The following is a 12,993-nucleotide window of genomic DNA, read 5'->3' on the forward strand; positions in this document are numbered from 1 at the left end:
GTATCTGTTGCTGACCCGTCTGAAAAAAGACTCAATGAAGGGAACACAACAGCTATATTCGGGACAAGCGACTGCGAGAGCGAGAGCAAAGTTACAACGGCCCCATGCTATTTAAAGGTGACTTCCTGACGTTGATCCAGGCTGTCTGATAGGCGTTAGTGAACACCCATCAACATCGATCGTGCCTCTAGGAAATGCCTGAACGCTGATCACACTCCGTCGTGCTTCTGTGGCGTGCATGAACACTTATCAACTTTTGCTGAATTGATTGAATGATTGACTGGCCTGGATACTTGCCGGCTGCTTTCGTGTTGAGATTTTGGTGGAGCAAGTAGGTCTCGGCGTTCTGCGGTTACTTTCAGGAATCTGACCTTTCTGATAGTATGCGTACCGCTCTAAGAAAATTCTCTGTGAAAAATCCGCAGGCCGTGCAATGTCAACCTTGATTTCCAGTACTTGTATTCAGCTTAAAACTCGGTCACTTTATTGATTATTTTTCATTAGTTCTGATCTGGTATGCATACGTCCTAATAAACATCATTTTTGTGGCGTTCACAAACCAGTTCACATCAAATACAAACAGAGATAGGTTGTCCGGTCTTTTGTAATCTTTTACCTGTATCTGAAAGATGAAATTTCTGCTCATCCTTCACAGAAAATGCCAATTTTTTTCCATAAATTTTTCCGTGAATTCATTTTTATTGCGTTAGGTCATCCGGGGTGCGAAAGCACGGCGCTTCCTGGTTTTTAGCATAGATTGGCTTCACTTACAAGACGAAATCTCCACAAACAAAATTCTCGTCTTTTTTCATCTCTTATCTGTGTCCGAAAGATGATGTTTCTCCACATTCTCTACAGAATGATTTCAAAGTTTATAAATATTTTTTCTATGAATCCATTTTTATCGCATTAGGTCATCCGGAGCTCGCAACAGTCCACTGAAAGTGCTACAGCTAACCAATGGTATGAAAAGCGCTCCCAAGTTCTCCCGTTTTTCTTGGTTTCCTTTCCTCTTAGTCAACTTACAGCGTTACAATTCTAGGCGTAAATTATTTGGGCAAAAGATTTATAGATCTTGGTTGTTTATAAATCTGAAGACATCATGTGACGCACCGATAATGCCCGAAATATTACGGAGACCTCTTTATTGATCAGATTACGAACAGTTTCTGAGTTCCAAAAGACAGTCTCGGTGCTCACACTTTAGGCAGTGGGGAGATCATAGGCCAAAGTTGACGTTTGATTGAAGCATAGTTAATATTTACCGACGGTTTGGTTTCGTTATCAGCTGCGCATAAACCCACTTCGGCCAAATGATTAACTTTGGTTGAATTCTTTCTTTCAGAAGCAGGTAAGCAGAATCCATGTCCGAATAAGCTGCTGAAACGTAACAAAATTCATCTGGGGAAAATTTATGAACAATATTATGTTTACTCCCTCTGGGCAGATTGATGGACTAACCACAATCTCTGCTGAGCCATGCTCAAGACCTGAATTAAGCAAGGAGCGGTCACGCAGGACAACGTGCCATCATGACCTGAGCACTTATATCACAAACGTGAGGGCTTTTTCTATACATTCGCTGGTGCAATATGTTTCACTAACATCAACCTTGTACGCGAGCTGGAGAAACAAACACCCAGATATCCAGGAAAGAAACAGTAATCTGGTAAAATTAGTCTTCCGTAGAGAGGCACAAAAGTTGCCTACGATTTTACTTTCTTCACTTGTCATTGAAAAAACGAGGGTGGTAACAGATTGTCAAACATCTTGACTAGGTAACTACTGTTTCAGGCGTGTTGTCTCCAACCAGTTTTGTGTGCCTGTCACAAAAGCAGGGTTTCGGCTTAAAAAATGTTTCCTGTTTTGAAATCGCTCATCCAGAACCCTTTATTTTACCTGCTGAGTTTGAACACTGAAACCTTCTATTCGGACAGNGAGAACCCCCCATATTTGTGATATAAGTGCTCAGGGTATGATGGCACTTTGTCATGCCTGACTCTCGACTAATTTAAAGTGCCTGTTGATTGCTTAATTCAGCTCTTGAGCATGACTGCGCAGAGATTGTGTTTAGTCTACTAATCTTCTCAGAGAGAGTGTAAACATGATCTTGTTCATAAATTTCCCCCAGGTGAATTTTGTTGCTACGCTCCAGCAGCTTATTCGAACATGAATTCTGCGTACCTGCAACTAAAAAAAGAATTCATCCAAATTTAATCACTTGGCCGAAGTGAGTTTGTGCGCCGCTCGTAACGAAAACAAACCCTCAGTAAATATTGACTATGCTTCAATCTAACGTCGAGTTTGACCTAAGAACTTCCCTGCCTAAAGTGTGAACACTCAGAAAGTCTTGCGGAACCCGGAGACTGTTCGTAAACTGATCAACAAAGAAGTCTTAGTAATATTTCGGGCATTGTCGGTGCGCCACGTGGTGTTTTCAGATTCATAAATGAGCAAGATCCATAAATCTTTCGTCCAACTAATTTGCACCTAGAATTGTAACGTTCTAAGTTAACCAAGGGGAAAAAACTAAAAAAACGGGAGAACTTGGAAGCGCTTTCGATACCATTGGTTAGCTGTAGCACTTTTTCAGTGCCTGACTGACATGCTACTCGAAGTAAGCATCAGGGCTGATATAGTTCCAGCTTGTCCGAGCCCAGACAGGAGCAGTCGAGACGCGGATGTCGGACTCGAATCACGGGCCTTCCGGTCAGTAAGTTCTCACCCCAACCACTGAGGTACATCTCAGTACACTGTAATTACCTATCGCCATAAAACAGCTCGTGATGGCTCACTGGTCAACGCAGGGACTTGCTGATTGAAATTTCTTTGTTCAAAGCCATCTTTGTCATCTTCACGGTTTCTCCCTGAGCTTGAGCGACCTGACAATATCTCAGCCCTTGTGCTTCCATCGAATGACATGGTAGTCAAGTGCCAGGACGATTAGCAACTGAAAGATCATCATGATTATAAGAAAACAGCTATGCCGATAACTTCTACCTACAGTTTACTGCCTGTAGTTTGCAAGGGGAATGACGATAAAACAACTTCAAAAGATTTTTGAAAGTGGGGCCTCGCTGTTCGTACATTGATTGTCTGATCGATCAGTCGGAGTGCTACACTCTGTAGAGTCGTTCCTGATCGTAATCTGGAAAAATTCATTTTCGCTTCTGTTGTGGACCACAGTCCCCTAATGCCTTCTTATTATCGTGAATCCCGATCTGGATGGCCGCTTGGCCGCCTGGTGCGCTTGACCAAATCAGAAAAGTCAACGAACGTGCGAGCCAGCTGCTCTATTGATCAGTGTCGCATGCAAGTGGTCAAAAGTGATACAAAGAATACAACTCATCTGTCAAGGGCGATTGAAGAACAACCGATGAAATCTGTCTCAACCAAAAGCGGTTATTCCATTGGCAGTTGTGTAGTCTGGTTACGTTCGGAGCTGGTCCTTTAATATCTCTCCTTTGCAGTTGAATATTATGAGTCCTCTGTCTCAGATTAACTCACTTCTTTCTCACTGGCCTTCTTCTGCTTGTCGTCCTTCGTGATTGTTGATATACAGGCACTTCTGAAAGCTGCTCCGCAACCTCAGTGCCGATTGTCCTTCCTCTGTTCATGTCCAGGTGTTCTTTCGAAACTTTTAGAGGCAACGCATTCAATCTCTGAGTGAATCATGAATAAGCTCCTTTTAACTGATTTGAATGACGAACCTACGTTTCGGAATCCACGCGAAAATCGTAGATGATATTTGCGATTCGCCGAGAGATTTTGCCTTGACGCCAGGATACGCGATTACCATGATAGCACTTTACTTACACGCCCGGTCCGACGTCAAAATATCGCTACTTTGCACCATGTTTGCGATTATAGTAGAACTCCATTTTCTGATCTGATAATGCCATCTCCTCCTTTGGAGGCTTCAGAAGATCAAAGGTGCTTCAAGGAGTGCGTTAGAGTAGTGTCTCCACTGACTATTCAGCCTCCAGTGTGGAAGGATTTGAGTCAGATGGTACATTAGGAGGAATGTTGAAGGATGTCTGCCGTACAAGAAGCTACAAATGGTATGGGAAAATTGAAAAAAGTCATTAGAGTGCACGAAAGTTGACAGAATTTGTTGGCTGGCCGCAAGTGAGCAATATTTCAGCGACATGAGCACAGACGACCGTAGAACGAAGAAAGAACGAACCCTAAGCAGCGCTTTCAATTGTGAAGTCTTCAATCCGTTTGGCGTGTCCTGTTTGTTAGTTTGTCGTGCGTTAATTAGTATCAAACTAGCATTAGGTTATACATGTTGTAATGCACTACTCATAAGGTTGCTGAAAACTCCTTGACAGCCCACGACCCGTTTCGCCTTTCTTGGGCTCATCAGGTAGGCGCAGTCCCCGAGTTCTCGTTAACCTCATGTTCTACTTGAAACCAAATTTCACGAAATTAGCTAATATACTCTCATTTGTAAGCAAATATTGTTTTTCGAGAGACTCACCTGGAACCCAGCTGAATCTCTCGGTTTCTATGTTTCCAGGCAACTGAATGTATTACGTTGTGTTCTGAGCAATATTCATTCATGTTCTTAACAAAAGCTATGTGCAAGTCTTGCGCAGTTTTTTGATCGACTTACATGACGTATCGTGTAGTTAACATTGTTCCGTGCAATAACAACGGATTTCTTATTCGGGACGTCATTCAAGTTTACAGCCACGGAATTTGTTCTGCCTAATAACATCTGAAGTGCCACTCACTTTCGTAAGTAATTGTTCGGTAAACTTTAATCGATATCACCAGGCAAGTAAACATAAAAACTTTAGTGTTCTCAAACTCAAACAACTCGTGGAAAAGCTGCACGAATGGTTCGGTTTCATCAGTTTTCTTCATTTAAAAACCTGTCGATTAAATGAGCCAGTCATCAAGCTTCATTGTTTCGTGATAGTAACTGAGAGCACAAGATTCGGAAACGAGACGCCATTCCACCTAGTCCGCTAAGGCATCCAATAAAGTCGATATTTACACACCAATAAAGTAGCGTCCAAAGTTGATGAGATTTACTTTTAAAGACATCGATTTACTTTATGTCGCTTGCTTTCGCTTGTTCCAAATCGGTGGGACTTTAACCCTGGGGAGGAATCAAAAGCAGTGTCATGTTATAATCAGAGGAAAAACGGACACCGTTATTTGTCCGTAGAACTCCATAAATTAGATAAACATGACTGAGAAAACGCTAAAAACCGGCTGTAAAAGACAGGCAGCGATTAATCTGCGACTCAAACGCTAGGATACGATAGCAAGTTTCATCCTAACCCAGTCAGATATGAGTTCACAGGCATGCATATTTGTGGTGGCACCAGGCTGAAAAATAGAGGGTATAATTTTCGTGGTTGAACTCAAAAGACGTTTTTTATTGCCTTTTTTCATTGAAGTCATTTGGGGCTTGGCAAAACTGGTCCAAATTTTGATGCTATCTGATATGTGCGTCAATCAACAGGTACACTAAGGTTAATGAGTTTAACCAATGTCCCAGTTATCGCGTGTTTAGTGCAACTTGTAACCGGGACCAAAACGGGGGGGCAGTTCATTCTTGTGGTCTCTTTTTGCCCAGTTAGTTAAACGGTCCCAGCATGAAAGAAAGGGTTTTGAATTTTTTCAATCCATCTTGTGTCCTCAATCTACGTGAAAACGTTCAACAGCACTGCGCAGTTCTTCCTGTTGGAACTGTACATTTTCGAATCTCTAGAGAGCTCTTAAAACCCCAGATAGTAGTTAACATTTAATCTGTTCAAAGGTGAGTTAAAAATGTGGACAGCATATGGAACCGGCCTTTTCATGAAGAGATTACCTATGTAACGATGAATGCTACTGATTAGCTATGTGAGTAGTCTATGATTGATGACCATCCTCCTCCCCGCATCTGGTGGAAGTGAACTTTATTGCGGAATTGAGGGACCACTTTGCACTGTTCGTTTATTATTGTATGACAATCAATGAACATCCAGGAAAGTTCAATGGGACACTTGTTCAGTTTTTAAAGACTATGTGTATATGAGATGTTTGCTTTCTTGTCTAATGACTTGTAACTGCCTAGGTCATGTATGCTAATAAAAGATGTCGCGTCGAAAAGCTTACCTCAGATGGAAGAGTAATTCAACTGGCGTCCTAACTTTTGACCCGAGAAGTGGTCACCTGAGGATCTAGTCAACACGTAATCACACGATGCGAATATCTTGACTCACGAATACGTGAAGCTGTTGAGTTTTCAGTAACTTTGTAAGTAGATTCTTTTGAGAAAATAGGCTCTATCCCGTTCAGGTGTGGGTTAAACATAGTGACTATTGGCTGCCCAGTACCGAGCATTGTAACCCTCAACTGCTAGCGGGGAGGCTACCAGTTCCAACCTCCACACACAACCGGGAGATGCACTCCGCTGACTATTTCCAATGAAGTTGAAGGAGATATATATTGCGGAACAAAGTCGACATAAAAGGACTCACTTTTTGCATATGGAGTCACTTCACAAGCGAATCACAGACATCAATACAATTACACTGATGAAAATGGCCAATGACTTTAGTAAATTAAAAACACGTACTAATAGTAACACAAGAATTATTCAAAATTGAACTAGACGCGTGTGTAATGGTGGATACTACTGATGAAGCATGCAAGTAGTGTGTGGTGTTCCGATAAATCCGCTTTGCGTCGACTGAAAAGTGAGATTTAATACGGAATTTATTAAATGGCCTTGTAGCATCCGTTTACGTTTGAGCGATAGTCAGTGAGTATCCGGTAAATTTCAGGAAGACGCACTCAAAAAGAAGACGGATATTCAGCTTTTGCTTCTCTGTCCAATGTAGTCTGTAACTGTTGAGTTGGTGTTTTTCAATAGATAACTCCGCAGCGAAGGCCTCCATTTCACTGACAGTCACACAATAAGTATTTAGGCTTAAACTAGCTAAGCCTTATTTTATGAAGGCCTATAAATATTTGAAAGGCAAGTTCACCTCAATGGGAACTATTAGAAGCCAAATAAAATGGGCGTACACGGTTAGGAAATGAATTACGGGCTAGAACATTTGCTCAGTTAATCAAATTAAATTACATATTACCATCATACTTGGCCAGTGTTTTGCTAGCGGGATAAAAAGGAAGATAAAATCTTGAAAGACTCAAAACCATATTATTATTCCTCAAATTTGACATTAAATTTAAAGCGAAATTTCTGGAGGAATAAAAAGGGAATTTTTGATATATATTGAGGTTGCAGACAATCAAGATGAATTCAAAAATAAAATAGTAATTCGATAGTATAATGACAGTATATTATTTGTGATATTAATAGTGATACAAAAGGATCTGGTTTAACGCGTTTGTTGATAGATAGGCTGGAATTTAGCATCTACTGGCTTTGGCTAAACTTTATCAAATTAGAAAAAGAAAGCGTTTTTCAACCCTTGATAATCAAAACAAGCACACGGTACACTGTCACTTGGATCAGTTATCAGGGGTTCTAATCGGTTAACAAGATTTTGGCAGCTCCGTGATTACCCGTCATGTCCAAGTTTGAGGTTTTGTTGGTAGAATTGGGAACAATAATCTGAGTGGACAGATAAAAATAGTTTACCCGTTACAGTTGCGTTCTTGTTCCAAGTGGGCGTCACATCTTGCGTTCACTTTTCTTCCTATTTGAAGTGAGTTTAGGTTAACTCGAAAGACCGTCATAGTCGAGTTGATGGACCTTCTCTGCGAACTTACGAATTCTCCGGACGTAATACACTACTCATAAGGTCGCTGAAAACTATTCGACAGCATTCAGCAACCTTACGAGTAATGTGTTACATCTGGAAAACGACTCACTACGTCTTTATGAAGAAAACTTCTCACAAAGTTGCTCAAAACTACTTGACAGCGCATGATCGATTTTACCCTTCCTGGGGCTCATCAGGTAGGTGCAGTTCCCGAGTTTCCGTCAACCTTATGTTCATGTTCTACTTGAACTCAAATTGCACTGTTTTCGAGAAATACGCTCATTTGCAAATCAATTTCGTTTTCACGAGAGACTCAACTGAATCTCTCGTTTATGGTATTCTACAACTGAATGTGCTGCATACACGCGGCCTCATGATTTTGTTGGCACGATATTCGAGATAGTGTACACATTGAAGTATGGTAAAGTTTTTAGAAATTTTCTTCGTTTCATGTAAATAGACCAGAAACGTCGTGAGACGTCCTGACGTGTTGGCATAGAGTGAACTCAAATGCCCATTTTCATCGACTCATTTACAAACTGTATATTATATAGGACATTTAAGAAAACTAAATTTTCGGTGACAGATGATCCAACAGCAAACGAATCTACATATTTCAATTCGCCACATCCATTTGTAAGGCAAGAAATATTAAACTAGCAATTCGACCACTTTCATCTATCAAGTAATACACGTTTTGCCTCGGTAATTAGCTGATCAGCGCTGCATATGCGTTTTTGTATCTCCAATCAAGCCAACATTGTTGCGTCCCACTCTATTCTGTTCCCCAGGCATGCACCTTTATTCTCTTGGGATCTTGATCGACGGAAATGTTAAAAGGGTATTTCTGCTGGCTCTACCTTGTAATCCAATTACCCGACAACTCGGGAGGGAGGGAACTTCAATTACCTGGGTGATTGTGTCTAGCCTGGTCGAGGGCGGACCGTAACCAGTTTTATTGATTGTCCTTCCTTCAGTCTCGTGTGATTTGGTCGAAAAGCAGAGGAGTCTGACTTTGACCGACACTCCTCTGGTTCGTCTTTACGCAATTTGGTTTCGAGGATCACAAACTGCCGAACACGCACAGCTGACTGAAATTGGTTTACTTCATTCTTAAGTGTCCATTTTGCAATGGAGATAAAATGCTTTCACTATCCAGACTGCATACCCAGGAACAGACCAAATGCATAAAAAATCACTTCCAACACTAGAGTATACACATTCAAACCCTTTGTGTTCCAGTACTTGCTTCACACAAAATGGTATTTTTAAAACAATTTTCCGTATTTTTTGGCCTTACAGTTGGCAATTCAAGCCAAATTCTAGCGCTCTTCGTTTTCATACTAAATTTAGCAGCCCAAAAACTTGAGGTGAAATTTTATTTTAATAAAAAGCCACTCAGTTAGCTTCGGTAAATTCGCTCTTCAGGTGCAGCCACGCGGGAACCATGATATCGTTGAACCAGAATGTCTGAACAAGTGACCAGAAACCAACCAGAAGTATTCATAATGATTGTTCTGAGTAGAAAATGAACGAATTGAATCGGGCTGACGCAGCAGTCGAAACAACTTTCACAGGCTTTCCTTGAGTACTTGTTCATTAAATTTATACCGATCTTTATCCGTATCTAACTAGCTAGGTTCAACACGCCATTCACTGCGCTAGCTTTTGTTTCTCGATCGAAAACAGATGTCCACACAGTGGTACAATCGCTAGCCAAGTGAAATGGCGAGTCTGCATTCCAGAATGGTGGCAAGACATTGTATCATTGGTGACGGGAAAGAAGTACTGCGTTGACTGCAGTCAGTAAAACGTAAAAAAACTCATTTTCTATTCAGTAGTAGTCAGGAACGAAAATCCGATTGAAAAGGTTCATTTTTCTCAATTTGGAAATCAATATTCCATGCCATCCTTTGTTTGTTGATTCTTTGCCTATTCAGTAGTAGTCAGGGGCGAGAATCCGGTTGTCAAGATTCATTTTTCTGAATTTGGAAATAAATATTCCATGCCATCCTTTGTTTGTTGATCGATATGTATAACCTTCCAACAACGGGATAATAACCTCTTTGACTTACAACTTCTGGAATATGTATTGACCCTAGCTAACAACTGAGCACTCGCTAAAGAAATTTTCTTCAAGAGAACCACAGACCACAGCTTTGTATGTCCTCCTTGATGGGACGCTTGCTGACGGCCCACTTTGCTCTGAAAACGAGTCTTTCTGCATTGAATACAAACAATTTCATGTTGATTGCCGTTGCCTTGCCGATGCGATGTATCCTCCTCATCAACAACACACGACTTCGATATGAGGAGAAGTATCCTAGTGCTTTTAATCACCACTCATATTTAATGAATCTTTTCGACAGAATTGATTTCATTCACCCGGAAGTGTTTGCCCGTGACATGCTGGTCCTTCACCGCTTCGATATGAGGAGAAGCACCCTATTACTTTTAATTTCCACTCATATTTAATGAATCTTTTCGACAGAATTGATTTCATCCACCCGGAAGTGTTTGCCTATGCTGGTCCTTCACAGCTTTTTGAATTCGGTTGCAACTAGCGCAAGCTCAATCGAGGCAGCTACAAATCGCTCGGCACAAATACGCCCAAATCAAACAAATTCTCGCTTGCTGATCCTAATCGTTTGGTCAGTGTTTTTTTTTCTGATAAACTGAACCTCAAGCGACAAATAGAGTTTTTGCAAACTACTGACCGTCTTCCAGTACTACCCTGGAATGTGAAAACCAAAAGTTCCTCATCATTCGAGGAACTGTCATATGCGCTCATTCTCGGGAGGTGAGTCGATCTGGCTGGGATGTGGGGAATGCAGCAGAACAATTCTCGTCGGTTTTGCCGGTCCCCAACAGAGCAACTTCTCACAGTCTACGGAAAATGTAAAAGGGTTCTGAAGCACATTTATTTTTCGAAACCTGATGCCAGGACACACGTGCGCTGAGAAAACAATCTCGGCTGCACGTGTGCGCAGTCAGCTTGAAAGTTGACGGCGCTGTGTAACCCAGTCGCATAGCTCAATCGTTAATACGTTTGCCTGTTCAGACGTAATCATTCAGGTGCGTCCAACAAACGCTGGTTGAACAGTGGTAACATACTCGCCTGGCAAATTAGATGTCCGGAGTTTAAACTTCAAGAATACGCCCCACTGGTTTGCTCTCGAATTCAGTGCCCCCACCCATCATTGCCGTGAACACCGCAGAATAACCGATCTTATACAAGAAGACAATTTTTTTAAAAAAAATGGCATCAATGCAACTCCACACGAAGTGCAAGAAATTGCTGTCTGCATTATATTGAACATGTACAAATCTACTCTGCCTTAGGCTCTATCGTTTTTGTGCACACACAGTCATAACAAGAACCCCGGTGAGATAGACGTGATCATTGAAAGAACGAATGGAAATCAATGTACATTTCACGTCGATCGTTTTGAGCATTTTTAGATGCCTGAACCGAAATGTTTTGGAAAGTTACAACTCATCTTGTGTGGAAGCGTTTGCCAGTTACAGATTCTTCTTGACGTTAACAACGGTTCTGAATAACACACTCACAATTGTTTAGAATGCAGGATGTTTTTCAGTCACATTCAAGAAAACCTCCTAGGTCCTTGGTATTTACGGGTAATTCCTAATAATTCGGAGAATCGGAAGGAGCTTTCACGGGGACTTTTATGTAAGGTCACTTTATTCTGTTTGTGTTGTTGATGGCTCCAAATATAATCACCCCCCTCAATAGTTCAGGATCCGCCTGAGGAAGACAAACAGCTACTCGAGGAATACACTCATTCGCATCCCGGCTTGGTTTTCAAGGGGGAACTTCCCTGAATCCCAGCTGAGTCTCTCTTTCATTGTGTTCTTCTCCACGAATGTCACAACACAGCACACTTCCAGTTAGGTTTCTGAAAACCCTTCAACAACTTAAAACCTGATGAGACCGAAGAAAGACGAAACCGGTTGTAACCCGTCCAAGAGTATTCAGCAACCTTCTGAGTAGTGTATTACGCCAGTATGTAGCTGGTGGTTGAAAGAAAATAAATATTCTGCGAGGCAACCTTCCACTATGCCATTAATAAGGTTGTACAATGGAAGAGTCCAACTTGAAAAGACATCTCTCACCTCTAGACTAGACTCCATAACTGCATCCCATTAAAATTTTGTGTCATTTCTCGCGGTGGCCACTCCTTGGAGAGTAGTGTGTTTTTAAAGGTACTTTAATTTAAATAAGGGCAAAGTGGTGACTACCTGCCCCCTTAGAAGTTAGTTGTTCAATTGCAACAGTAACTTTTAAAGCGTACCACAAAGCTACCATACGTTCACCTTTCTTTGAGTGGTTGTGGTGAGGCATACTTTACTGATATGTTATCTTTATGCCGTAAGTAGAGGAGAACTTTCAACGTTTTGTTGCTTCATCCATTTGAGTTAGGGAGTGAGATGACTCAGTGGTTAAAGCGAAAATTTACTGACCGGATGGTCCGTGGTTCGACATCTGCCTCTCAACTTCCCCTGTCTAGTGTTGGCTAACCTGGCAGTATCCCAGCCCTCGTGTTTCTTTCTGGTGGCACGGCAGCTAGGCGCCAGAAGCGTGTTACAGCTGAACGATTTTTTTCATTTTAGTAAGTGAGGAGGTCACTGCACTGTATTCGAAACTGGCGACGGTTTGGCTATTTCACAACGCACATTTTAATTCGATTAAATAGTACGAGTCCAAACGGTTCTCCATTCTTTCCATTTGGTACAACCAAGCCAGTGCATGGCCTTCATCCAAGAAATGGCTCAATTTTTTCACTACACAATAAAGCCAAAAGAAGCGTACAACCCAGTCGACCCCCTCGAAGAGAACAAAACTGATTTGTGAAAATCAATTTGGTATTCACGAGAGACTCAATTGAATCTCTCGTTTACGATATTCTACAACTGAATGGGCTGCAGACAGGTCGCATCATGTTTCAGTTGGCACGATATTCGAGATATCGCAGTATATTTTCATGAAGGAAACTACTCACAAAGTTGCTGAAAACTCTTCGAGAGCCCACAACCGGTTTCGCCCTTGTTAGAGCTCATCAGGTAGGCGCGGTTCCCGAGTTTCCGTCAACCTTATGTTCTACTTGAACCAAAATTGATTTGCAAATGAGTGTATTTCTCGAAAACGGTCCTATTTGGGTTCAAGTAGAACAAAAGTTTGGCGGAAACCCAAGGAGTGAGCCTACCTGATGAGCCCCAAGAAGGGCGAAACCGGTCG

The 12,993-nt window shown here is 41.6% G+C and overlaps 2 protein-coding genes across 2 annotated transcripts in view; one reads left to right on the top strand and one right to left on the bottom strand.

The window, feature by feature from the left end:
* Nucleotides 1-4,369: 4,369 nt before the first annotated feature.
* T265_14023 (hypothetical protein) overlaps nt 4,370-12,993 on the top strand; it is a gene marked incomplete at both ends in the record, with an annotated part of 13,485 nt that continues 4,861 nt past the window's right edge. Inside the window, 3 exons of the mRNA XM_009171662.1 lie at nt 4,370-4,452; nt 7,690-8,117; nt 10,798-10,903. Of these exons, the coding sequence (XP_009169926.1) occupies nt 4,402-4,452; nt 7,690-8,117; nt 10,798-10,903 (585 nt within the window). The remainder of the gene's footprint in view (nt 4,453-7,689; nt 8,118-10,797; nt 10,904-12,993) is intronic.
* T265_06389 (hypothetical protein) overlaps nt 12,849-12,993 on the bottom strand; it is a gene marked incomplete at both ends in the record, with an annotated part of 4,663 nt that continues 4,518 nt past the window's right edge. Inside the window, one exon of the mRNA XM_009171637.1 lies at nt 12,849-12,961. Within this exon, the coding sequence (XP_009169901.1) occupies nt 12,849-12,961 (113 nt within the window). The remainder of the gene's footprint in view (nt 12,962-12,993) is intronic.

Source organism: Opisthorchis viverrini, assembly GCF_000715545.1.
Source record: "Opisthorchis viverrini unplaced genomic scaffold opera_v5_130, whole genome shotgun sequence".
NCBI classification, from domain to species: domain Eukaryota; kingdom Metazoa; phylum Platyhelminthes; class Trematoda; order Opisthorchiida; family Opisthorchiidae; genus Opisthorchis; species Opisthorchis viverrini.